The 27,210-nt window shown below is 42.1% G+C and overlaps 2 protein-coding genes across 4 annotated transcripts; one reads left to right on the forward strand and one right to left on the reverse strand.

Annotated features, from left to right (window-relative positions):
- On the reverse strand, positions 1-24,998 carry rbm45 (RNA binding motif protein 45). Of its 3 annotated transcripts, none has more exons than XM_089012100.1 (10): positions 24,689-24,998; positions 24,497-24,619; positions 21,401-21,527; positions 21,003-21,320; positions 20,068-20,197; positions 19,884-19,989; positions 18,278-18,432; positions 16,419-16,494; positions 16,189-16,328; positions 1-277 (listed from the first exon to the last, which is right to left on the reverse strand). In XM_089012100.1, exons 1-9 carry the CDS (start codon positions 24,968-24,970, stop codon positions 16,212-16,214), a joined length of 1,434 nt encoding a protein of 477 aa, XP_088868226.1. In that variant the 5' UTR covers positions 24,971-24,998; the 3' UTR covers positions 1-277; positions 16,189-16,211. The 3 variants fall into 3 exon arrangements, with proteins under 3 accessions (XP_088868226.1, XP_088868225.1, XP_088868224.1); XM_089012099.1 differs by lacking the exon at positions 1-277 and adding an exon at positions 3,953-4,104; XM_089012098.1 differs by lacking the exon at positions 1-277 and adding an exon at positions 15,518-15,874 and having other exon boundaries at positions 24,689-24,997.
- Positions 9,609-14,250, forward strand: zc3h15 (zinc finger CCCH-type containing 15). The gene is made up of 10 exons (XM_089012101.1): positions 9,609-9,835; positions 11,543-11,644; positions 11,725-11,836; positions 11,907-12,059; positions 12,131-12,222; positions 12,340-12,525; positions 12,587-12,667; positions 12,748-12,933; positions 13,538-13,664; positions 13,737-14,250. The coding sequence occupies exons 1-10, from the start codon at positions 9,761-9,763 to the stop codon at positions 13,916-13,918; spliced, it is 1,296 nt and encodes a 431-aa protein (XP_088868227.1). The 5' UTR covers positions 9,609-9,760; the 3' UTR covers positions 13,919-14,250.
- Positions 24,999-27,210: the final 2,212 nt, after the last annotated feature.

Here is a 27,210-nt window from a genome sequence, read left to right on the forward strand (position 1 = left end):
TGCTTTCTCTGACCAGTCCGTCTATTTTTTGCTGCCTCCTGGATTTGGTACACTCCAAAGCGCTCCTCCCCATAGTGATAGATGATGTCACCAATATTTTCCAGCTTTTTCCCAGCTGTGCCCACTTGTTGCTCCAGGATTTTGGTCAGATCGTTATTGACGGTTTCCCACTCTCTTTCTTCAATAGCTTTTGGCCACGTCACACTTGGTCTGTGCCCTTTGATCTTGTCCTCCTTGGGAGGTCTCTGTGGTTGGGTGGACTCTTCCACCTTTCGTTCTGTAAGTGCAAATAAAGTGAGTATTGTGGTCAAAATTGGTAGTCTCCCGACCAAATCGTGAGACTTAACATGTATGAGTGATCTAGCTAGCTAGCTACCTAGCTAACGAGCAATATTGCTATCTAGCTAACTGGCGATATAGCTATCTAGCTAACTAGCAACATACGAGCAATATTGCTGGCTAGCCAACTAGTGATATTGCTAGCTTGCTAACTAGCGATATCGCTAGCTAGCTAGCTAACTAGCAATATAGTGAGATAACTAGCGACCTAGCTAGATAGCGATATAGCTAGATAGTAAATTTGTGACATGCGTCATGGAAGAAGACATGTGCCTTTTTTGTTGCTTGTGCAGGGAAAGCTACAGAGTTAGCTAGATAACCAGCGATATCGCTAGCTATCTAAGTCTGTGTAAGCTCTCAGTCGTACAGGAGTGGTCCATCGATGAGAAGGTTTCTTCAGTCGTCATCTGTACAAAAGTGAAGGTTTCGGACGTTTCGCCTCCTATCCAAGAGGCTTCGTCAGCGAACTAAAGTCTGACTGGTCGTATCGGCCCCATTTATATATCCCTAATGTCCATGTCTAATGTCTGGACATTAGGGATATATAAATGGGGCCGATACGACCAGTCAGACTTTAGTTCGCTGACGAAGCCTCTTGGATAGGAGGCGAAACGTCCGAAACCTTCACTTTTGTACAGATGACGACTGAAGAAACCTTCTCATCGCTAGCTATCGAACTAGCGATATCGCTATCTATCTATCTATCTAGCGATATTGCTAGCTATATAGCTATCAGTAGCTAACTAGCAATTTCGCTAGCTAGCTAACTAGCGATATCACTAGCTAACTAACGATATCACTAGCTAAGTAGCAATATCACTAGATAGCGATATCGCTACATAACGATATAGCCAAATAGTGATATAGCTAGATAGCTAGTAAGTTTGTGACATGCATCACAGAAGAAGCCGGACGATTTTTTTTGCTACTTGTGCAGAGTGAGCTACTGAGTTAGCTAGCTAACTAATGATATCGCTAGCTACCTAAGTAGTGATATAGAACTACCGATATAGCTAGCTACATTGCTAGATGGTGAGATTACTAGTTAGCTAACTAGCAATATCACGAGCTAACTCTCGATATAACTAGCTAACTTGCAATATCACTAACTATCTATTTATATAACTATCTATCTAGCAATATAGCTAGCTACCTCGCGGCATAGCTAGTTAACTAGCAATATAGCTAGCTAACTAGGATATAAGTAAGTATGTGCCATGCGTCACGGACGAAGCCATGCGCCTTTTTGGTTGCTTATGCAGAAAAGGCTATTAAGCTATAGTAATTTTTAACCCAAAAGTTTACTTTGATCGAGTGATGAGAGAAAACTTGCGCAATCCTCATATTGTTTGTGTCCATTGCGTTCAAGACTTTGCGTCACGCGACAACCTCGCATCTCCCGAAACCAAAACATTTATTTTTCGCAAAACAAGTGTCCGGCCTTCAACATGAAGACGTATGCGGCGCTTGAACGTGCTCGCCCACTCGTTCTCGTGCCTCCCCGGAGAGAAATATGGCGAGCAGATAATCAAGTGATAAAACAGAGAACGCCACGCAAGCCGGACTTTTTGATAGCGAGGCTGCGGGGAAGCAAGCGTCTGCAGTAAAGTCCGCCTGCCAGCAGACAAAGTGGCTAGCTCGTGACTGACAGTAATAAGCTTGACAAAGTGCGGCGGCGCCATCGCCGCCGTGGCGCACCGCCCGCCAGGCACCTCAAGAGTTTCAGTGGCATGAAAAATGCGGCACCTGTGATTTTGAAATGGAGCCAATGACAGTCAAAGCTGGGTTTTCAACCATAGTCCATTCCAGAAAGCTGTTGGAAAACCAATGCAAATTTCCCATTAGAATCAATTAGTGTTTTTTTTAATCGCAATTGTACAATACAAACACGGCTGCTAACAATGAAACACTACATGAGGATAATGTATCAAGTCCCGATTTTCTTGCAGGGGTGCCGATAAAGTGCTGGTCAGACCTCTGGCAATGTTTATCCTTTCCACAAGGGGCCAGCATTTGCCTTTTGTTCATGTTAGCGCTTTGTTACAACTTCAGCTGTTGTTAAAGCACTATACAACCCAATATGAGTGTTTTGTATTTTGGACAGCCGCCCCCATTTCAAGCTCATATAACTCCAGACCCATATAATTTGGGAATTAACTCTTTTTTTTCTAATGGAGCGCCATACCCGAATTTGTGCAGGTATTGGTTTTTCTTGCGACTGTGCTGTTAAAGCGCTGGTTAGACCTCTAGCCAGGTGTTTTTTCAGCTATTGTTAAAGAGCTATACAAACCAACATGGGTGTTTTGTATTTTGGACAGCCGCACCCATTTCAAGCTCACATAACTGCAGACCCATATAACTTGAGAATTAACACTTTTTTTTCTGATGAAAGAAGATAGATGACGTTTTCTAATTCTGTGTTAAATGTTTTTATAGTCCTAAAACTGAATATATTGTGGGTCCTGCAATTGGGGTGACAGTGACAAAAACCCTGGCACTGGACTGGACACATTTTTGCACATTGTCTGGCAGGCAATGAGTTAAGACGGATGAAAATAGTCTAACGAAATGTAAACCTGTTCATTTTGCTTTGATTCCATTTGTAATTAGACTTATTACTTTTCAGAATTGAAGGATTTTGGGGGGGGGCAATTACCATGACAACAGGGATGCAAAAAAAGGGGCGGCAAATCAAACGAGATGGCTCTCTTGACCTGTTTTTGCTATTTCTCATGTAAATGCCGAGGGAGGAGGGAGGGAGGGAGGGAGAGAGCAGTCGGTTCCACGCGAGTCGCCGATGGGCCAGGCGGGCGGTCAGATGGCAACGTGGCGCTGGAACGCGCGTGTCCAAGGCGCCAGATGAAATCCCACATAAGCAGGATGAAAGCAAACGTAATTAAATCAAGTGTAATCAAGAGCCCAAGCGGGAAAAGTCCTGCTGGTTCCCCTGTTGCGGCCCTCCAAGCCCAAACGCTGACAAGCCGCAAAACGCCACGGCGTGGAAACAGACCTCAGATTTGCCGCCGGGGCATTTTTTTTTTCCTCCACGGCTCAAGTCATCTCCAAAATGCCTCACTCGTAACGTGTATATAAACCACACACGTGTCAAAGTCAAGGCCCGGGGGCCAAATCTGGCCCGCCACTTCATTTTATTCGGCCCGCGAAGGCAAATCAAACTTCCATGATGCTCACTAAAGTCTGAACCCAAATTTCAAATTGTCCCATGTAAACCACAATAACAGTCTTTATTCTTGACTTCAGATTTGAAAACTGCATATTCATTAACTAATTCACTGCCAGACAATATGTCCACTCCAGTGCTAGGGTTTTTGTCAGTTTTACTCAAATTGCAGGACCCACATAATATTGAGTTTTAGGAGTATGTCAGCCAGTGGTCACCACACTACGGCCCGCGGGCCGTATCTGGCCCGTGGGCCGTATCTGGCCCGTCAGCGCATTTGGCCCGGCCCTCTGAACAATCCCAGAGATGCTATCAGATTTTTTTCTTATTTGGCTTCCAGAATAAAAATCAGTCAAACGTCGGTTTTCGATCCTGTTCCTATTTTAATCAATGTATGTTGTTTATGATCGTGATTGAACAATACAAACACGCCTGCTCACAATAGAACGCTAAAGGAGTCGGTCACAATGTGACGTGACACAAGATAGTTGACGTATGAGTGCAGGGGAGTCCGATGGTACATTCAGGTGTGCTCAGTTTGGCGCTCAGTTTGGTCCCGAACCCATTTTCTCTTGTAAACCTTCCTGTCAAAGAGAGAATGGAATAATGGTGAAAAGGTTAGGTAAGAGAAAAATTGATTCAGAATGCAGGGTATTTAACCTGCTGTGGACAAACGATTATTTTTATGTTCAATGCAAAGAAAAGGCTGTTTGTCTCATCTGTCAAGATGCGGTGGCGGTATTCAAAGATTACAATCTTTGCAGACACTATGAATCCCGTCACAAAGACAAGTATGTTAGCTTGCAACGCCAAATACGAGCAGACAACTCTCAAAGCTAAAAGGTGGACTACTATTTCAGCAGAATACATTTGTACGCCAAGTTCAGCTGAACAAGGCATCCGTTCGGGCCAGCTTTCGGGTTGCTAAACTGATAGCAAGCATAGGTAAGCCTTTCACGGACGGAGAGCTTGTTAAGAAATGTATGGATGTTGCCGCGGAGGAGGTGTTTCCCGAGAAGAAAGATGCATTTAATGCCGTAAGTCTATCGGCGAGTACAATCACCAGACGCGGTGAAGAAATTGGGAGTAATGTATATGCCCAGCTGCAGGAGAAGACGAAAGCATTTGACTTTTTTTCATTAGCACTGGACAAGAGCACGGACGTGCAACACACACCGCAACTGCTCATTTTTATTCAAACTTTGAGATATGCGAGGAGCTGGCAGCCCTCCAAAGTCTCAAAGGGACTACAATGGCAGAGGATATTTTTGACCAAGGGTACCAAACCATGGAGAAGTTGGACCTGAGTTACAGAACTGTGATGTTCTGAAAGACCCATTCAAGCCCAACAGTCTCATTGACTTCTAAGCCGCCCCCAAATGACACATCTTTTTTTGACGACGATACTAGTGCAGCGTGTTCTACCGGAAACAAATTCGTTGTATGTTCTACATACTTGGCAATAAAGATGATTCTGATTCTGATTCTGATCCAAACATCAAAAAAACACGCAATGAAAATGTCCACAATTTTTGGCAGCACGTATATCTGCGAGAAAACCTTTTCTGGCATGAAACTGCTGAAAACTCCGATGAGATCAAGATTAACAGATGAACATTTGCATCAGTGCTTGAGACTGGCTGCAACTAGAATGGAACCTGATATTCAACTTCTCACCAACCAGATGCAGGCCCACAGTTCACACTGATGAACATACAGAGGTAAGCTCACTTTTCTAACTTGAATGAGTCATTCTGAGCATGAACAAATATAATCGTAATAAAATCTACTGGGATAAAATCCATCTTTACAGCCATACTGGTAGTGAAATGTATTGTGCTGTGTAGGCGCTGTATCACTTAGTTCACTTTCTCATCCTGCTCCCTTTGTGGTTTTCACAGGGACGTTGTTGAGAGAGAGCTGCAAACAGCGGTGTCTACAAGCCTACTGGAACCTACAAAAGGATTATAAGGAAGGAACACAACAACTTTAAGAGACTGCTCATATGTGTCAGAGAGATTCTGCTCTGACAACTGAGCTGAACCTTTGTCTGTTAAGATTGTGCATGGCACAACAGAAAGTTAATGTTCCATGGCTTTTTTTCTATGAAGAACCCAGAGAGAGTTACAGTAAAGTCTCGTTATATCGATATCGGATATATCGCTAGTCCCGGTTATATCGATACTATTTCTATGCACGCACGGAGAAAATTACATGCAAACAGGGTCGGATATATCGACAGTCCCGGTTATATCGATATTTTTTCGGACTCCCTTGAATATCGATATAACGAGACTTTACTGTATTTAGTTATTATATATTTCATAAATAGTGTTATTTATTTCCTGTTTTCTTTCTGTGAAGAACTCAGAGATGGTTATTTAGTTATTATGTATCTCATTAATAGTATTATTATTTGTTTACTGACTTTTTTCTGTAAATAACCTGGAAAGGGTTAGTGGTTATGTGTGGCTTTCTGGAAAACGATAAATGTTTTAAGCTCCTCTACGATCGTCACACTTTTTCTGTTACAAACTGACACCGGCCCCCATCAGCGATGGGAAAAGTTATGTGGCCCTCACAGGAAAAGGTTTGGGGACCCCTGATGTAAGCATTCAATTCAGCGTTAGAAACCTTAAACTCCCTTCTTTCATCAGAAAAAAAATTGTTAATTCCTAATTTATATGGGTATGGAGTTATATGAGCTTGAAATGGGGCGGCTGTACAAAATACAATACATACATATTGATTTCTTTTAACAACAGCTGAAGCTGTAAAAAAAAGCACTAACATGGACAAAAGGCAAATGATGCCCCCTTGTGGTAGGGAAAAAAACAAATAATAAACATAAGAAACAATAATAATAATACATTTCATTTATAAGCACCTTTCAAAACTCTCCAGGTCACTTTACAGTCACAGGATCTGTTGTTTGTTCCTTGTGTGGCCTGCGATTGGCTGGCAACCAATTCAGGGTGTCCCCCGCCTCGTGCCCGAAGACAGCTGGAATTGGCTCCAGCACCCCCGCGACCCTAATGAAGAATATGCGGTACGGAAAATGGATGGATGGATGGATGGATCCGTTTTTCTGTGGGTGAGCAGCGGCACCACATGGGCCAGCGTTCACTCAAACCGGAATACCTAAAATAGATCGAAATTTAGCTAGCTCTAACAGATAAATAATAGCTAGCTAGCTAATACATAACTAATAGCTAGCTAGCTTATAAGTATCTTATATATAGCAAATATATAGCTAGCTAGATAGCCAGCTAGGTAGCTAACAGATAGCAAATAGATAGCTAGCTAGGTAGCCAGCTAGATCGCTAGCTAGATAGCTTGACTTTTATGTAACATGTGAAGGGGATGAAACATCCTAACGACTTCTCCAAATTCAAAATGGCCCCTGAGAGGAAACCAAAACTACAATGTGGCCTGCGTTTAAAAAAAAATATTGATTTAAACTATCCGCCTGGCAACACAGTTTTATGAAATTTTGTCAAATTAGTTTCACGACCAGGCCACAACCAAGCTGTGGTCCAACTCGTAAGACAAATTCGCTCCCCCGCTAACGCTAGTCCACTCTTTGTCCTTGTCGAACAACTTGAGCAAGCTATTGTGGAAAGATTGTCTCAAGATGAAGATGTTTCTAAAGTACGCACTCGAATCTGACTTGAAAATGTCCGCACTGCACTGCTCACGCTAGCAGATAAAGCTTATGGGCATGTGATGTACGAGCAGCCTGCTAGAACTAACAAGTCACAACAAATTAATAGTGCACTTTTTGTTTCACAACATTTGGGCATGAAAATGCAACTGTGTCAACTTTTGGGCGTCTACGAGGCCGCACAGATCGTCATGCGCTTCAGTTATTCTTCCCGTTTGCTATTTGGCGATTAGCTGTTTCAGACCGCATCTGCCGCTCAAGCCCGGAATCTCATCCAAAAAGCCAATAAAGCACATGGCAGCCGTGTCCTAATGAAGCATCGGGTAAAAAAAGTGTTAGAAGGGGCTAATAAAAGACTTTTGTCCGCAGGACAGATGGCAGCTCTGTATAACGACCATTTAACTCAAATCGCAATAAAGCACAAAGTGTGTGTGTGTGTTATTGAGGCGCTTCCGGACACATTTAATGCAGAGGCTTCAACTCATTTATCCTTCATATTGTATTCATACAAAGTTTTATTGTGTCCTTAAAGGCCCTTCATTTGATTTTTAAAAGACAGCAATGGAAATGATTGCCTCCCGCGTCATCAAACCGATATTTATTAGCTTATTCGAGGACTCGTCGGCGCCGAAAGGCAAAGGGGAAGCGGCTCCGTGGTACTACACTGACACCTAGTGGTCAGTTACGAAACTGCTTGAGAGATTGATCTCGCTTGGCCTTTCATCCATTTGCTCCCTCGTTTATGTCCTTGTTTGCTACCGTCACACACTCCATTCATTCTTCCTTCCTTCCCTCAAGTTATTTCAAAAGGACCAAAACTACCCTTTTCCCCCGATGGCGTATATTAAGATATACGAAAATATACATGAGAATCAATATACAGTAAAGTCTCGTTATATCGATATTCAAGGGAGGCCGAAAAAATATCGATATAACCGGGACTATCGATATATCCGACCCTGTTTGCATGTAATTTTCTCCGTGCGTGCATAGAAATAGTATCGATATAACCGGGACTATCGATATATCCAATATCGATATAACGAGACTTTACTGTATATTCATACCACAGTTACAGTGACGTGCAGTCAGGGGAGGCAGGTGAGGCAGTGCCTCACCTGTCATCATGGAAATATCAAATGAAAAAATAAATTAAACGGCTATATTTATTTAGTGATTTGTACTTTAAAGTTCTTTTCCATTTAACTGCACCATTTTCCACCAAATCGTGGAATTTTCACATCATCCATGGCTGAGCCTCACCATGGATTGTGCAATGACTGTGCTAACTGGGCTGCTTGCTCTGCAGTGAGACCGCATTGCTGTCCCTCTGCATATCGCGATTAAAGTGTTCAAACACTTTTACTATATGAACTAAATACATATCTAAATTGAAAGAAATAGAGACTTTTAAAACGGACTTTTAAAACTGAAGAAAGATAAGGAAGGCTTCTACAAAGAAGTTATCTATGCCTTTCTTCAGAAGGAGTGGCGCATGGACTTCATTTATCAGTAAAGGTAACACGATAATCACGTTTTTTTAATTCTTTTTTTTTCAATGCTAGTTTATATAAAGAATGCTGACATGACATTTTAAGCAAAACACGTTAACTGTTGCCAATCAAATGGTGAATAAGCTACTCTGTAGCGTTCATGTTTGTAAATCTGACTGTGATGACATCAGTGCCTCACCAGCCATGAACCTCACTCCATGTCACTGCATAGTTATAGTGTATCGGCCTTTATTTTTCAATGTACGTAAATTAATTACGTCCGCAATTTTCGCACTCGACAAGTTGTCCATGAAAACGCAGCCTTCCAAAATTTGGTAATCACGATCAAATGTCTTTATATTTGACCGAAAATCCACTTTTAACGGTTAAGTAACATTATTTGTTGTCGAATTGGTTGAAAAAGCGTTTCCCTCAAAATAGCTAGTCAAATAATAATATAAATCTAAGTGGTCCAGTTTGTTTTTGTTTGTTTATTTAGTGTGTCTTTTTCTCCTTTATTTCTTTTTCTCTTCCTTTAATAATTTGCTGCTGTGTTACTTCCGGGTAGAGTGAACGCTGGCGCAAATGGCTGCCGCTCCTCACCCGCACATAAAAATCCTGTGAATGTAAAGTGTCCTTGAGAGTTTTGAAAGGTACTTAGAAAATAAATGTATTAAATTGGCAGGTACTAAGACCATGTGTCTCACTCAGCAGGTGTACAGCAAGGGGTGTGGTTATGATAAGATATTTTACTGCATTTCCTCAAGTTCAAGTCAGATCCGCTTGTTAGCAGTTGGAATAAAGACGTACTCCAGGAAATCGTGTGTTCTCCTTCCTCAACTGCTACATTTAAAACGGACAAAATACATTCCGATGACGACACCGACACGTCGCCAATTCGTCATAAACTACATTACCCATCATGCATAGTGGCTAAACGTCATCCAACACGTGGGTGGGTGGAGCGACGTCGTCGCTGTGCCGAGTTAGCATCAAGTGGCTAACACGATAGTTAGCAGGCTTTAAAAAAATCGATCGTTTTAAGCTTGGCTTTCGAAACAACAGACCCCGAATTGAGCCAACATGCCTCCGAAGAAGCCGGCACCGGCTGCGGGGAATAAAAAAACTCAAGAGAAGAAGAAGGAAAAGATCATTGAGGTATATAGTGTCAAAAAATAAATCACGAGTTAGCATGTCGGCGTGCGGCCAGTTGTCATTTGTTCGCCTGCTAGCGGACGAGCGAACATCAACGCAGACTACGGAACGGACATCACCTTTCTGTTGTTATAGTTTTCAGTTGAAATTACTCGATGGTTTAGCGCAATTCCAACCGAGCCAAGATGGGTAACTGTCTCATTGGATATTGAAATGGTGGCAGTGGAACGTTAGCTGACCAACGTCCACTACCTGCCGTCCATGACGCCATCGCCAACTTGTAACCTGCGTGTCAAAGTACCCTACACGTGTCGATAATTTCAGCAAAATGTCGGACATACGCCCCTATGGTACTCGAATTAACTTGAGCCACGTACTCGGGTACTCTTAATAATAACGTTATAGCCGGCAAACGTAAATTGTTGTGTGGAAGGGGGTCGTAAATGCTAAGATGCCACCTCCCGTGCCCATGTAAACAAGATACTGACGATACTAGACAACAGGCCTCCTTTAAATGAAGCTATTTTTACGCAGAGACACTGCCAAATTGGTTCTTGGGAGACGTGCCGCTACCTGGCACACTTCTGTGTAAGCTCTCAGTCGTACAGGAGTGGTCCATCGATGACTATCGCAGTGTCCGGCACCGCCATGTCCGGACATTAGGGATATATAAATAGGGCCGATACGACCAGTCAGACTTTAGTTCGCTGACGAAGCCTCTTGGATAGGAGGCGAAACGTCCGACACCTTCAAAAAGTACAGATGACGACTGAAGAAATATTTAATACTGTATGATAAAAGTTGTACTTCACTTTTGAATGTCTGCCGATGTCGAGTCCTGATCTGATATCCAACAAAGCAGTTGAAAGGGGGAAAAAGGTGCAAATCCAGATGAGTGGGTGTTTTTTTAATCATGTACAAATAATGTATGACTTACTCTAACTTTTATACAGGAAAAAAACATGTTAACCAATCTTGCAAAGAGCATTTTGGCTGAAATTCAGTTGGTCTGCTGTTAGCTAACGACAATGCTGCCGCAGATCGCGGCAAGTCATCCTCAATCATATATAAATATATATTTTTTATCACTGCATATGGTAGGATTGATAAAAGCATAACATGTGTGGTAAACTGTCTGCATTTTTGCTTCTGTTAGCATTTTTAATCATCATACATTTGATTTATAAGCGCCTTTCAAAACTCTCAAGGTCACTTTACAGTCACAGAATAAGTTTTTCTGTGGGTAAGCAGCGGCAGCCACCTGCGCTAGCATTCACTCAACCTGGAATAACTCGAATACAGTGGATAGAACGTTAGCTAGCTGGCTAATAGGTGTCTAATGGATGACTAATAGATAGATAGTTAGGTAGGCAGCTAGATAGCTAGTTAGCAAATAAATATCAAATTGGATTAGATCCCATGTGCCTTTATTTGTCTCGCAGTGGAGCAATTGACATTTCACAGCAGCAAAGTGATGAAAGGAAGAGGAAAGGAAAGAAAGAAGTAGAAAAACAAAATACAGGAGGTGCTGCAAAGGCAGCCACTCTCGCTGCGCCATCTTGAAGTCAAAAGAAAAACAACAAACTCAATAACAAATATGACAACACAAAGGCACAGAAAGTCATTCATTCTTCAGCACTTGCTGTACCCTCTTTGTGACATGAAGCAATAAGAGATTCAGTAAATGGAATTTAACCATCTATGTTCCAGGACAAAACGTTTGGCCTGAAGAACAAGAAAGGTGCCAAGCAACAGAAGTTCATCAAGAACGTCACACAGCAAGTCAAATATGGACAACAAAATGCCCGTCAGGTTAGCCACAAGCAAACCGCCATTTTCTTTGTTTTTTTTGTTTGCATCCATGGTGTCCAAACTCTCTCGGGTGTGCGCAGGCGGCTCAAGCGGATGCCGACAAGGCCAACAAGAAGACCGACAAGAAGAAAGAGTTGGATGAGCTCAACGAGCTCTTCAAACCAGTCGTCGCCGCTCAGAAAGTCAACAAGGGTAAACTCACACCGGGGTCAACCTTTTTTTTTTTTTAGGGTGAAACGTGACTCACGTGATCTCCTTCCAGGCGTGGACCCCAAGTCGGTGCTGTGCGCCTTCTACAAGCAAGGCCAGTGCACCAAAGGAGACAAATGCAAGTTCAGCCATGATTTGTCCATGGAGAGGAAGTGCGAGAAGAGGAGCGTCTACGTAGACGAGAGGGATGAGGAGCTGGAGAAAGGTCAGAACCATTCCCACAGGAGAATGAAGAGGTTTAGCATAAAGCTAACTGAGCTTCTGGGCCCTATCTAGACACCATGGACAACTGGGATGAGAAGAAACTGGAGGAGGTGGTAAACAAGAAGCACGGAGAGGCAGAGAAGAAGAAATCCAAAACGCAGATCGTAAGATTTCAAATATTTTGGCTACCTCACTCGCTAGGTCGCTACTTCGCTCGCTACCTCATCGCCGGGCGACGTTTTCTTGAAAAGGATGCTAAGGAAGTTGTCACGCGGCGGCAGGTATGCAAGTTCTTCCTGGACGCCATTGAGAACAACAAATACGGCTGGTTCTGGGTGTGCCCGGCGGGGGGCGGCGAATGCATGTACCGCCACGCCCTGCCGCCCGGTTTTGTGCTGAAGAAGGATAAGAAGAAGGAGGAAGAGAAGGACCAGGAGATCTCCATGGAGGAGCTGATCGAAAGCGAGGTGAGCACGTGTGGAAATCGGGCGCCATGACATAAGTTTTTCAGCGCTCACGTTTCCCCAGCGCGCGGCGCTCGGGCCCAGCGTAACCCGCATCACCCTGGAGACCTTTCTGGCGTGGAAAAAGAGAAAAAGGCAGGAGAAGGTGGGGAACGCCGCCATTTGCTTCGGCTCGTCTATTTTGACAGTTAAACACTTCATGAATTTGATTGACGGCTGTGACAGGTGGCCAAAGCCAGGGAGGAAATGGAGAAGAAGAAGGCCGACTTCAAAGCTGGAAAGTCGCTGGCGGTGAGCGGTCGCGAGGTGTTTGAGTTCCGACCAGAGCTGGTGGACGACGACGACGACGAAGCCGATGACACGCGATACGCCAACAAGGGAGACGACGAGGACAACGACAACCAAGAACAGGTCAGGGTGACTTTGGTTAGATAGCTTAGCGCAATGTTTTATCCCTTCCACATATGACATCGAGGGCGCATAACAAATTCATCAAAAACTAGTTTTCGAATCTGAAGTTAAAAATAACTGTTTTTGTGGTGTACATCGGACCATTTGAAATTTGGGTTGGGACTTTAGCAAGCATCGTGCCACTTAACATGCTTGATTTGCTTTCATGGGCCGAATAAAACAATGTGGCGGACCGGATTTGGCCCCCATGGCCTTGACTTGGACACCTGTGATGTAAGGGATTAGCCAGCGAGCTAAATAGAAAGGGAACTAGCTACCTCACTATCTACCTCGCTCGCTCGCTCGCTTGATAGATGAGCATGGAATTTCACGAGTTTGATTTTCTTTCGCTGACCGAATAAAATGAGGTGGAGGCCAGATTTCGCCCCGGGCCTCGATTTTGACACCCACCCAAATAATTAACAATTGAAATCGAGATACACGCCCACACACTTTATAATTACTAATTTCAAAATCACCGGCGGGTCAAAAGTTTTGTCTGCGTTTTCAAAGAAGCATATTTACTACAAAGTTTTCAGTCACTTTTTCCCTCATCTCGCTTTAGGAGGATGCCTTGCAGATTCAGGACATCGACCTGTCCCGCTTCGTCCCCCAAGAAGTGGACAACACGGGCATCACCGTGGCCACCACGGACCGCTTCACCGGCAGTAAGAGTCAAACGAAGGATAACAGTAAGAAAACCGCAAGTGCTAACAACGGAAACAAAACGGATTAGCTTAACAAAATAAAATCGGCTGTTTCAGAACAACTAAACGGAGCTTGCGGCGGCTCGGAGGCCAATGGGCCGTCGGGGGCCGAGGGGGGCGGGGAAGACGGAGGAGGGGAAGACGACGGGGATGTCCCCGTGGACGAGAATTTGTTCACCGGCGAAGATCTGGAGGAGCTGGACGAGGAGCTCAACACGCTGGCGCTGGACGACGACTGAGACCGAGATGGGTGCACGGAAGACTTTTTTTTTCAGTCGCGGAGACTCTGGCATGAAAGCCGATCATGTCATCACATGATAGGTGGACGTCGTGATCGACAAAGCGAACAGCAGTAATTCTGTTCTAAGAAATTCAGTCTGTTCTTGTCCCAAAAACTCGACAGAAGATGGCTACACATGTTTTTCAACCTCCATTTTGTTTTTCATTCATGTTCCCGATGATGCGGGGAAGGGGCACCCCCCCACAAGTCATGTGATTGTAAATTATGTCCGCTGACATCATTGAGCAGAAATAAAGACATTGTGCATCCAAATGGTCTCGTTTCGTTGATGATGATCAGAATAAAGTTAATTTTTATCATCATTCACAGAAATAGAAATTCATATTTCATTCTTTACAGATGAGCTCAAATCAGTGCCAATGTGCTGTTCGAAACAACGACTTTCCCTTTTAACTCATTCACTGCCATTCCCGAATGTATTTGTTCTGGTTTTGTTTTTTCTTGGGTGCCGATAAAGCACTGGACAGACCTCTGGCAATGTTTTTGTTCCCCTTCCACGAGGGGGCAGCATTTGCCTTTTGTCCATGTTAGAGCTTTGCTACAGCTTCAGTTGTTGTTAAAACGCTATGTAAATCAATATGAATGTATTGTATTTCGTACAGCTGCCCCCATTTCAAGCTCGAATAACTCCAGATTTATATAACTTAGGAATTAACTTTTTTTCTGATGAAAGAAGACAGTCTAAGGTTTCTAACGCTGCAATGAATGTTTATGTTGTCCTAAAACTTAATATTCTGTGGCTCCTGGAATTTGAGTGAAAATGACCCTGGCACTGGAGTGGTTTTTTTTGCACATCGTCTGGCAGTGAATGAGTTAAGAAACAAATGTAATCCGTTTCCGTGAACCTGTGACTCAAAACACTATAAATCAATATGGATGTATTGTATTTTGTACAGTTGCTCCAATTTCAAGCTTAGATAACTCCAGACCCATATAACTTAGACTGTCTTCTTTCATAAAAAAGGAGTTAATCCCTAAAGTTTCTAACGCTGCATTAAATGTTTGTCATCCGAAAACTCAATTCTGTGGGTCCTGCAATTTGACGGAAAATGACAAAAACCCTTGCAATGGAGTGGACACATTTTTTACACATTATCTGGGACTGACTGAGCTAACAGACAAATTTCCGTGAACCCGTGACTCAAAACACTATATGAATCAACATGGATGTATTGTATTTTGTACAGTTGCCCCAATTTCAAGCTTAGATCACCCCAGACACATTAAATTTAGGAATTAACTATTTTCCTGATGAAAGAAGAGAGTCTCATGTTTCTAACACTGAAATGAATATTTATATAGTCCTAAAACTCAATATTCTGTCGTCTGGCAGTCAATGAGTTAAAAGATAGGATGCAGTATGTGAACATCTGGTGGCACTCAAATTTAACCCCTTCCCACTTGGAATTTAGGTGCTAACATTTGACATTTAACATGAGCATAACCTTGCATCAACCTGCTCAAATATGAACAGTTTTTTTGTTTTAGGACAAAAGAGTATTTTGAAACACTGAAGCCACACCGGGGAAGCAAAGGCTAAATCTGCTGTTTTTATTTTGACTTGCAAACTCTCACAGTTGAGAACACATTTCAACAAAAAAAAGGAACATTTTCTAACACCAACAGACGTCCATTTGCGCCGTAAAAATCGCAACGTGTTGAAGCTTTACCCAGTTTGAAATGAGACTTGACTATGTATGAAAAGTATATAAAAAACAAAAAAAACACAAAAATAAGAAGGACGAAGGCTCTTAAAAGCTCACACGGATCGTTGTGGCATAAGGTCACGGAGACTGTTAAGGTCAGACAAGTAGGTGTCAAAAGGTCGTGTCAAAAAGAGACTTCACCCGGGTCGTCGGGTCTGTCAGGTCAGGTCTGTCATGACAACAGTCGCCTGCGGAACGAAAAGCCGCAAAGTTACTTGCGCGCACGCTCCCAAACACGTAAAAATGAAAAGTCCGTTTCCGTACGATTGTGGTCAGGTTGATGTTTTTGCATGTGGCTGTTAGACGCCACTAGATGGAAGTATTGCATCCTGTTTTCCTGCTATGTATGACCTTTTTAAGTCACTTTTTAGGTATTTTGCCTCACTTGTTTTTTCCCCCCCTGATCTCTAAAAGATCCCATCAAGACGCTACGCCCTTGATGTTCCTCTCCACGTTTTAGTAAATAAATTGGGGCAAGTGGTCGAAAAAAATCAAAACTTACCTTGGCAGTTCGCGAGCGGCATGCTAGTACGTGCGAAGCCTTTTGTGGGATTCTTCTCGGGGAGGATCGGCAAGCATCACCTTCATCTTCACGCCGTTGACGACATGACCGTGGAGCATCGCCAAAGCGTCCATAGCACACTTAATTAAAAAAAAAAATATATATATATATATATATTTTTTTTGTATAAAACAAGTCCCCTATTGCTGTTCATCAGACGCCATTTTTACCTGCTTGTCTGCGTACTTCATGTAGCCAACCTTCCTGCCTGGAACCAAGTGGACCTCAATCAGGCAACCGAAGCGGCTAGGGCAAAAATAATAATAATAATAATAATAATAATAACAATAATAATACAACAACTACTACTACTAATAATAATATTATTACTAATAATCAATAATAAACAATAATAATAAGAACAATACTACTACAGTGAGACCTCAACTTACAAACACCTTATCGTACAAACTTTTCGTCTTACAAACGTCAAATTTATGAAAATTAAACCTTATAATAAGAACTATTTTCATAATACACACCCACCACGGCTGGCGGAGTGATCTTCGGCGGAAGCACACGACCGAACAGCACCAGAGGTTAAGTTACCAACAGTCCTTATAGAAGGTGACTCTCCTTCCATAAGCCATCAACGACCATCAAAAAGGTAAATAAAACTTTATTTCACAGCAGTTTATTTCTTTAATTACATTCCTCATGTAATGCGCCTCTCTTTCCAAACAGCAATTCCCTTTGACCTTCGACCTCCAACGCCATTCCATCTAGCCATAAATGACCATCACAAATGTAAATAAAGTGACTTTATGATACAATGCAGTGTATTTCTTTCATTACAATACAATAGCACATTTACTATACGTAGAATAAGGTATGTTGTGTGTAGTTTTAAGGCTTATTTAGTTGAAAAGTAAATTTTATGGAAACCCGGGAATGGATTATTCCCATTTTAATGGTTTCCTATGGGAATTTTTTTTTTAGATACACACTTTTCGCCTTACACACTCTGTATGGCAACCAATTAAGTTCGTAAGTTGAGGTCTCACTGTACTACTACTAATAATAAATAATAATAATAATGAGAACGAAAACAACTACTACTCACAATAACAAGAACAATACTACTACTTCTAATAATAAACAATAACAAGAAAAATACTAGTACTACTACTAATAATAATAAATAATAATATTACTACAAGAACATTAACAATACTACTACTAATAATATTAATACTGTAATAATAACAATAATAATAATAATAACAAGAACAATACTACTACTACTATTATTAATAATAATAACAAGAACAATACTACTACTAACAATAATAATACTGATAATACTAATAATATTAAGAAGAAGAAGAAGAATACTACTACTACTAATAATAAATAATAATAATGATAACAAGAACAATACTACGAACAATAACAATCATCATCATCATACATTTCATTTATAAGCGCCTTTCAAAACTCTCAAGGTCACTTTACAGTCACAGGTTCCGTTTTATTCTGTGGGTGAGCAGCGGCACCCACATGCGCCATAATAATCATAATAATAATACTGTAATAATAGTAATACTAATACTACTACTACTATTACTACTACTAATAGTAATAATAATAATAATAATAATAATAATAATATTATTATAACAATAACAATACTGCTAACAATAACAATACTAACAACATTAACCATACTAATCATAATATTAATACAATAAAGTCTCATTATATCGATATCGGTTATATCGATAGTACTGCTTATTACGATACTATTTCTATGAATGCAAGGAGAAAATTTACATGCCGCGGGATCGGATATATCAATAGTCCGGTTATATCGATATTTTTTCCGACTCCCGAGAATATCGATATAACGAGACTTTACTGTAATAATAATCTCTCATCATGATCCAGTACACCAAAGTATCGTTCAGATATATCAAATCACCAAATTCCACCACTAATTTGATTGTCAGTGCTCACTCTTTTTAATCCAACGGTATCCAAATTGAATCAGCGTCTGTTCAGATTGGGGTGAGGGGGTAGGGTTCCTTACCAGAAAACGTCCTCCAGCACGTCTACGGGAAGCGGTGCGGGGCTGAAGACCACAAACAAGCGCTCCTTGGACTTGCTGTCGGAGGGCGCCATCTTCTTGGGGGCCGGCAGGCTGACGTCCGTCTGGATCCGGGACATGGGAGGGCTGGAGAAACCCTGCAGGGGGGAGGGGTCAAATATTTTTTTTCACAGCACTACTTTGTTCAGTGGAAAGGTCGGTGCTGTTGGACTGGATGGATGCATGACTTGAAGGACAACGACATCACTTTTTTTGTTTCCTAACATCAGAAAAAGGCTTTATAGCATCTACAATACCCAAAAAACACAGTATGATATTTTTAGTCAAATGCAAAACACCAATAAAAATGACTTAAAGTGTCCAAAATCTGCAAAAAAATGAACCCGGAAGTGGCCTGTTTCAGAAGGTCCCGCCCCCTTGTTCGTGGTGTCACCCCAAGACATCTTGCCTTGCTGGAGAATCAAAACAATGGCTTCAGATTCGAGAATATGCTTTCTTGTTACTCATCCAATTATGAATATGATTCAAATAGTTCTGAAGAGGAAAGCATACATGTTTGCAATCGATTAAAGAATTTATTCCGTGCCATTTTGAGGCAATAGGGAGGGGAAATGTAGCACCAAAAAAAGAGCCAGAAAATGGCGACAAAGCTCCGTGGAAGGAATTAATCAGCCCGTTTCCACAGGCTGATCAATACCTTACACGGAGCTTTGTCGCCGTCTTCTGCCTCTTTTTGGTGCAACACGAAGTTTTCAGAACAAACAAGTACAGCAAAATGCATTGACGTGATGGAAGGACTGCTGCAATGTGTCCTTTTTTTCGGTCAGGGGTGTTCCTTCAGTGATGTAACGTGAGTACTCGTCACCAACTCAAAAACAAGACTTCCGGAATATTCAGCATGAGTCTTAAAATGTAAAATATAAATATATATATATAGATGCGGTGGAATCTTTGTAAAATACGCTCAGTAGAAGTCATTTGAAGCCATTTTACAAATTATGGACACAACTTGTCCGGAGACGTCGGTTGTCCTTTAAGGAGCTGGCCATGAGAAGAAAGGAGAGCGCTGATACGCATTTGGAACGGTCGCGGCTTCGAATTGAAGCGGATTTACAGTACGTGGGAGAGGAGATGTGAGACAATCTCTTTTGGTCAATGGATGCTACAGCTTCATGTTTGCTTTCAAAACTTCGCTTGTAGCCGATTTCACCAAGACCCCCCCGGTCCACTGGTGAAAAGGAGTCTTTGATGCTCTCCTCTTTCGTCTACAACTGCTTCATGCAACAAAGAGGGTGCATAAAAGTACTTAAAATTGAATGTCTGTCTGTGTCTTTTGTGTTGTCATATTTTGTTTAGTTTTTGTTGTTTTGACTTCAAGATATCTGCCGTGAGAGTGGCTGCCTTCACAGCAGCTCCTGTATTTTGTTTTTCTACTTCTTCCTTTCCTTTCCTCTCCCTATCATCACTTTGCTGCGGAGAAATGTCAATTTCTCCACTGCGAGACGAATAAAAGACTCATCCAATCCAATCATTTTGCACACACTTGAAGACAGGTAAACAAACGGCAGGAAGACATCTTGAAAGGTACCAAATGAGAAGCGCTTGGTTTGACGCCTTGACTGTTGGACGGTCCGTTCCACACCGATGATATCATCTGGGTGGCCACAAACTGCATGGCCATTCTACCCACTGAGCTGCGCACAAACACGAAGAAGACGGTGGTCGGCCATCTTGGTTGGGTTCAACGTTGCGAGTGAGCTCGTGGGCGTTACCTGCTGCGATCTTCTCCGTCGTCCATAAAGTTGACAACCAGTCTATTTCCTGGCGGGTACTCGAATCCGTGCAATTTATCTTTGGCGTAAACTGCCGATCCGAGGTTGGTGTAGCGGATCATGGCGTGACCTGCCAAAAATACAGTAAAGTCTCGTTATATCGATATTCTCGGGAGTCGGAAAAAATATCGATATAACCGGACTATCGATATATCCGATCCTGCGGCAAGTACATTTTCTCCTTGTGTTCATAGAAATAGTCTACGTCTACTATCGATATAACGAGACTTTACTGTATATTAAAAAATATATGTGTATATATATACATATATATATATATATATATATATATATATATATATATATATATATATATATATATATATATATATATATATATACATACATATACATACATATATATATATATATATATATATATATATATATATATATATATATATATACATACATATATATATACATACATACATACATATATATATATACATACATATACATATATACACATATATATATATACATGCATATACATATACATATATACATACATATACATACAGTAAAGTCTCGTTATATCAATATTCAGTCTCGTTATATCGATATCGGATATATCGATAGTCCCGGTTATATCGATACTATTTCTATGCACGCACGGAGAAAATTACATGCAAACAGGGTCGGATATATCGATAGTCCCGGTTATATCGATATTTTTTCGGACTCCCTTGAATATCGATATAACGAGACTTTACTGTACATGCAGGATGTGGACATTTGATGACTAACTTGGAAACATTTTCCTCTCTCGCAAACTTGCATAGAAAATTTAAGTAAACACTTTTTTTATAAAAGCGCGTTTGAAAACACTAAGAAACAACAACAAAACATTTTACGATATTCAAATAGGCCACCTTTGCTCATGCCATAGGCGTCCCGCTGCAGCTCGCAGTACTCCATCCCCGGAATGATGTCAAAGAGCGCAAAGATCTGCTCCTGGGTCAACCCGGCGCGGGTGGACACCATCAGGCAATGGGTCAAGTCCACGCCCCCGCATCCCCCGCTGCCGCCACGGTAGTCCATCAACGAGTAGTTGATGGGCTCGGCCGGCGCCCCCATGTTGGAGGGGTACATGCTCAGCGAGTCGCCACCGCTCGCGTAGTCGCTCCTGCTGTTGTAGTCTTCCGAAGACGATGGCTTGTTGCGAGGCTCCGCCAGGATGGCCCGGTAAGCTGACGACAATCAAATGGCGAGTGAGCGAATACAAAGAGCATCACAGAGACTGCCCACGGCGCCACCTAGCGGTCATCACCTTTGTCGCAGTTCTCGATAGCCAAGGCGGCTTGGGAGGGTTTGTAGTACCTGACGTAGCCCAAACCTTTACTCTCCCCCGTCATTTTGTTCCTGATAATGACGCAATATTCAATGTCGCCGTATTCCTGTGGAGGCACAACCAGACGCTCAAAATCAATTTCTGGAACAAGTGGCCGGGAGGGTAATCACACTCATATCCAGTGGCGGACCGTCAAGGCCTGCAAAGCCTTCTGTGCTGGCCTCAAAATATCTAAATCACGAACTGGTGTTAACTCATTCACTGGCAGACGATGTCAAGGACAATGCTCATTTATCGAGCAAGCTAGCAAGCTACAGTAAAGTCACGTCATATCGATATTCTCGGGAGTCGGAAAAAATATCGATATAACCGGACTATCGATATATCCGATCCTGCGCCGAACTGCATTAAAACGGGGGAAATAAAAGGGGGATCTTTGATATGGCATGTAATTTTCTCCTTGAGTTCATGGATTGTGTATCTAGCATGCTTTTGTACTGGAGTGAAGTGAAAAATAAATTTATGCATTAAATAAAAACGTCATTTATTACAGTAAAGTCTCGTTATATCGATATCGGATATATCGATAGTCCCGGTTATATCGATACTATTTCTATGCACACACGGAGAAAATTACATGCAAACAGGGTCGGATATATCGATAGTCCCGGTTATATCGATATTTTTTTCGGACTCCCTTGAATATCGATATAACGAGACTTTACTGTATTTTCATAACGCACTCTTGCAATCGTGACTGAGTAGCACTCGACATTGTTGACATTGTACACATGAGAGAAACCACGAACGCCAGCATGTACATACTGTGATACAGTGATTATTGCAAGCGATAAAGATATCTGAATACAACACAATTAAATACATGTATGGAAAACAAAAACTGCAACGTTTACATTACTTACGTTGATAAAGTTTTCTGCGGCACGTCGAACTCTTTCGCGATGGAGGATTTGCTCCTTGTTGGATTCTCCTCGAGCCACTATTGCCTTGTACTTCGTTCCGAGGTCACAATTCTTACATTTCCCCATGGTTGAAATTGGTGTTGAACAATTGTATACTGTATAAGAAGACTACAGTATGTTTCAGATGCTATTGTAGCTCTGCTACACTGTGCAAGACACGAAAGCTGGTCACGTGACCAACGGTGTGACCGATACAGAAATCGCTAATGGTGGTACTGTATAGAAACCCAAAAGCCAGTGTTCGGGAACCTATGGCTTGCGAGCCATATATGGCTCTTTTGATGATTGCATATGGCTTGCCGATAAAACTAAATACATATTGTTGTTTATTCAAAGTGTCCAAAATCTGCAAAAAACTGAGCTGCGAATTGGGCACTTTCAGAAAGTCCCGCCCCCAGTTCGTAATGTCACGCCAAGACGTCTTGCATTGCTGGAGAATCCAAACAATGGCTCCAGATTCGGAGAATATGCTTTCTTGTTACACATCCAGTTATGAATATGATTCAAAAAGTTCTGAAGAGGAAAGCATACATGTTTTCAATCGATTAAAGAATTTATTCCATGCCATTTTGAGGCAACATTAGGGGGGAAATCGATCAGCAGAAAAGAGGCACAAAATGGCGACCTCATGTGGCCACCTCCGTTTCCACAGGCTGATAAATTCAATATATGGAGCTTGGACGCTCTCCTCTGGCGGCTTTTGGGTGCAACACGGTTTGCAGACCAAACATGTACAGCAAAATACATTGACGTGATGGAAGGACTGCTACAATGTGTCTTTTTCGGTTAGGGGCGTTCCTTTAGCGACTTCACGTACAGACTCGTCACCAACTCAAAAACAAGACTTTCTGAATATTCAGATCGAGTTTTAAAACGTAAAATATAGCTATATGTGGTGGAATCTTATTAAAATACGCTCAGTAGTAGTCATTTGAAGCCATTTTACAAATTATGGACACAACTTGTCCGGAGACGTTGGTTGTCCTTTAAGCTGCTTTTGTATCGATATAAACAGAGCAAAATGGCTGGTGGTAGATGAAAAGGGCACCGTGGTAACTGGATTATCGTAATAACCCGGTATCGTACTAAATGGAACTAATTATACATAAAAGACTAGAAATTTGCCAGGAAATGAAAATAGTATTGTAATATGCAGTACTATCAGTATAATCGATATCGATATAACAAGACTTTATTGTAGCTCGCTCTCTATTCAGCTGGCTGGCTAATCCCTTACATCAAGATGTCCAAATCAAGGCCCGGGGGCCAAATCTGGTCCGCCACATCATTGTATTCGACCCGCCAAAGCAAAACAAACTTGTGAAATTCCATGATGCTTGCTAAAGTCCGAACCTGTGGAAATATTAAATATTATTTTTGGCTTCACATTTTAAAACTAGTTAGTCATTAATTCATTGATATAGTTGGATCATGGAAAGATGGATTCTGACCATTTGGATGTTTTTCTCTGATGTGTTTTGTTTAATAGACAATTAACTCATTCACTGGCAGACGTGCAAAAATGTGTCCACTCCGGTGCCAAGGTTTTTGTCATTGTCACTGCAATTCCAGGACCCACAGAATATTGCGTTTTAGGACTACATAAGCATTCATGCAGCGTAAGAAAGCTTAGACTCTCTTCTTTAGTCAGAAAAATAGAGTTAATTCATAAGTTAAATGTATCTGGAGTTATCTGAGCTTGTCCCAAATACAATACATACATATTCATTTAAGTAGCGTTTTAACAACAGCTGAAGCTGGAACAAAGCGCTAATATGGGGAAAAGGCAAATGATACCCACCTGTGCAAGGTGAAAAACATTGCTTCCCAAACAAACAAACTGACCAGAGATTCATCGGCACCCCTGTAAGAAAAACCTAAACCCGAACAAATACAGGAATGGCACTCCACGTCCTATTTTCAACTCCCGAATAAATACGGGAATGGCAGTGAATGAGTTAAGGTGGGTCAGTTTTTTCCTGGCTAATGCTACCCTCTAGTGGTCTTGTAGTAAATCACACCACCATCTGGATTGATTCAGACGTAGCACTACTAAAGGCCTAGCGATGAACTCCACGACCCTCCAACGTACCTTAAAAGTGTTCTTCAGGTCTTCCTCTGAGAAGGTTTTGGGGATCATGACAAAGATCCTGGTCAGGTCTTCATCTTCCACGTCTCTGTGGCTGCACGACGAGCGCGACTGGGCGATAAACGCCTGCACCGACACAAACATTTATGCACCTTATACGTGATGTTAAAATTAAGTACTGGCGTCAATTCCGACCTTAATGGGTTTGCCTCCGTCCTGAAGGACTTTTCCGTGCATTTCCTCCATTGCCAGGCAGGCCTGAGACGATTTGGCGAATTTGACATAGCAAATGCCTTTGGATTCTTTCGTCTGCTTGTCTTTGACGACCCAAACGTCCTGGATGTCGCCGAACGTCGAGAACCCTTCCCGGAGTTCCTCTTCTGTGACAAATCGACTGACCACCAAGAACAGGCGGCTGTTGGGAGGGTCGTCTAGGTTCTCCGGGGTTGACTTCGCGTTAGTGTGCGATTCGTCCATCTTGGATTCAGCGGCCTTCTTCTTCGCGTCCTCTTGATTTGCTGTTTAGCTGAGTAGCACCATACTGTCCCCTTCCGATACTATCCTTCAACTACAACGAAGAAGGAAAAATATCACAGATACAACTCGCAATTATGTAAAATAAGACATTTCGAATGCTGACAAGACGAGATGAAAAAAATATGCTTTTATAATTTCTGATCGTGTGCCACACTCACATTGACAGCTCTGAGTGTTTTCCCACAATTTCTAAGTTAACGTTTCAGTTAAAATGGCCAGGCCACAAATGTATTTGTCCTAAATGTGGTGAACTTATAAATGTTTCCCGCATACAGTACAGACACAACATGAATGTCGAGGTAGGACGAATCCGCTTGGCTTGGTAGACACTGAATTCGAAGCATCCAAGAGGCCTTGCTAATTTTAGTCTATCAGTTAAGAAAGTTAGATTGTATCCTCATTTTGTGAACTGCTGTAATACTGAGTTGATCTGGCAACCCAGCCACGACGCGACGTCACGTGATTTGACCGCGATCAAAGCCAGTGTCTATGTGTGTGACTTCTCGTACGACGATGAGAGCAGCGGTTGCCCTCTGTGCTCCGGCAAATAAATATCCAACTTGTATGATCTAAACAAGAGGACCATCTCGACTCTTTATTCTCCCAAATGCATCGCGAAAGCGCTGAGGATCTCAACAGGTTATGGGCCTAGGAGACGTTTAGGAGATAAAGTGAAGCCAAAAGTGTATCCAGACTTGAACGAGCGGTGAGCAAATGAGGCTATCGCTAACCGGCTAAAATGGATCAAGGAAGGGCAAGCAGGCACGTTCGACTGGCATTCAACGGAGATGAAGATAAGTACGAGATATGGCACACAAAAATGCTGAGACATTTTCATTTATTGGGACTAAAGAAGACCGTGCTCGGGAAGCCAGCGACAAGTTCCGATATGGCTACGGATGCAGAGAAAAATGCCGAATTGATAAATATGCTTGATGATAAGAGCCTCTCGCTAATAATGAAAGATGCACCTGATGATGGAAGAAAGTCTTTGAAGATATTGAGAGAATATTATGCCAGGAAAGGAAAACCACGGATAATAAATCTGTCACCACGCTCACGTCGCTTCAAAAAAGAAACGATGAAAGTGTTAACTTCGAAATGCAGGTGAAACTATGGGGGATGGACTACTTGTTGCCATGGTATTAAAAGGACTACCAGCAAGTTTCAAGCCATTCGCAATACATGTGGCGCATTCAAACGATGAAATCAAGTTTGCAGATTTCAAGACTAACCTAGGGAGTTTTGAAGAAACTGAGAAATTGAACACTGAGTCAGGGGACAGTGTGATGAAGACACAGGGTCGGAGTGGATGACACACCAACAAAACCAACACCCGTGACCAGTACAGTGATGACACAAGCGTAGTTAGTGTGTTTCAAGTGTGCGATCAAAGGCCACAAAGCAAGATAATGTCGACTGAAGACATGGTGCAGTCATTGCAAAAGCAAGACACACAAAGATGCAACGTGCAGGCGTGAGGACAAGTACAGCCGATAAGATGCCAGTAAAGCGTCAGAAAATGGCGACACCGACAACGTGCTCAAGATGAGGGATGGCAAGACCAGATCCAGGGATCAGTTGGGTCGCGACATCTGAGAGAGAGGATTGATGGTGGACACGGGAGCCACTTCGCATATCATCACTGACGTTACCATGTTCAAGGATTTCAACAGCACGTTCAGACCGGAAAGACACCACGTGGAGCTGGCGGACGGCACACAATGCAGCGGAGTCGCACATAAAAGGGGAGATGCTAAGATCACTTTGAATGACATCAAAGGACAAAGACATAAAGCAACGCTGAGAGACGCTTTATACATTTCTTCATACCCCCAGGACATTTTGTCTGTAAGGAAGGCGACCACCAACGGAGCAACAGTGTTATTTAAAGAAGGCAAAAATGCACTGATTACAAAAGTTGGGACAAAATATGACCTACATGTGTATGGAGAGTTGTACTATTTACATATTGAGAAAGAGACGCAGACAAATGAAACAGATGAAAACACAAATTATGGCAGGAGACAGCCTAAGACTAGTGAGGTCTTTCAGAAGCCTAATAAGAGAGCCCAAGAGTTACGTATACAAGACAGGGATGCACGCGAAGTGCAGTCACAGAGATTAGGCCACATGAACATAACCTCACACAACAAAGTGACACAAATAATGAACCTGAA

Source organism: Hippocampus bargibanti, linkage group LG13, assembly GCF_051943395.1.
Source record: "Hippocampus bargibanti isolate YZ-2025 linkage group LG13, ASM5194339v1, whole genome shotgun sequence".
In the NCBI taxonomy this organism is placed as follows: Eukaryota; Metazoa; Chordata; class Actinopteri; order Syngnathiformes; family Syngnathidae; genus Hippocampus; species Hippocampus bargibanti.

Coding starts and splice junctions, on each gene's coding strand:
- zc3h15 (XM_089012101.1), top strand. CDS start 9,761: ATGCCTCCGAAGAAGCCGGCACCGGCTGCGGGGAATAAAAAAACTCAA. Junction 11,645..11,724: donor GACAACAAAATGCCCGTCAG/GTTAGCCACAAG, acceptor GGGTGTGCGCAG/GCGGCTCAAGCGGATGCCGA. Junction 12,934..13,537: donor ACAACGACAACCAAGAACAG/GTCAGGGTGACT, acceptor ATCTCGCTTTAG/GAGGATGCCTTGCAGATTCA.
- rbm45 (XM_089012100.1), bottom strand. CDS start 24,970: ATGGACGAATCGCACACTAACGCGAAGTCAACCCCGGAGAACCTAGAC. Junction 21,528..24,496: donor ACCTGAAGAACACTTTTAAG/GTACGTTGGAGG, acceptor GTGCCTCCACAG/GAATACGGCGACATTGAATA. Junction 21,321..21,400: donor TATCGAGAACTGCGACAAAG/GTGATGACCGCT, acceptor GATTGTCGTCAG/CTTACCGGGCCATCCTGGCG.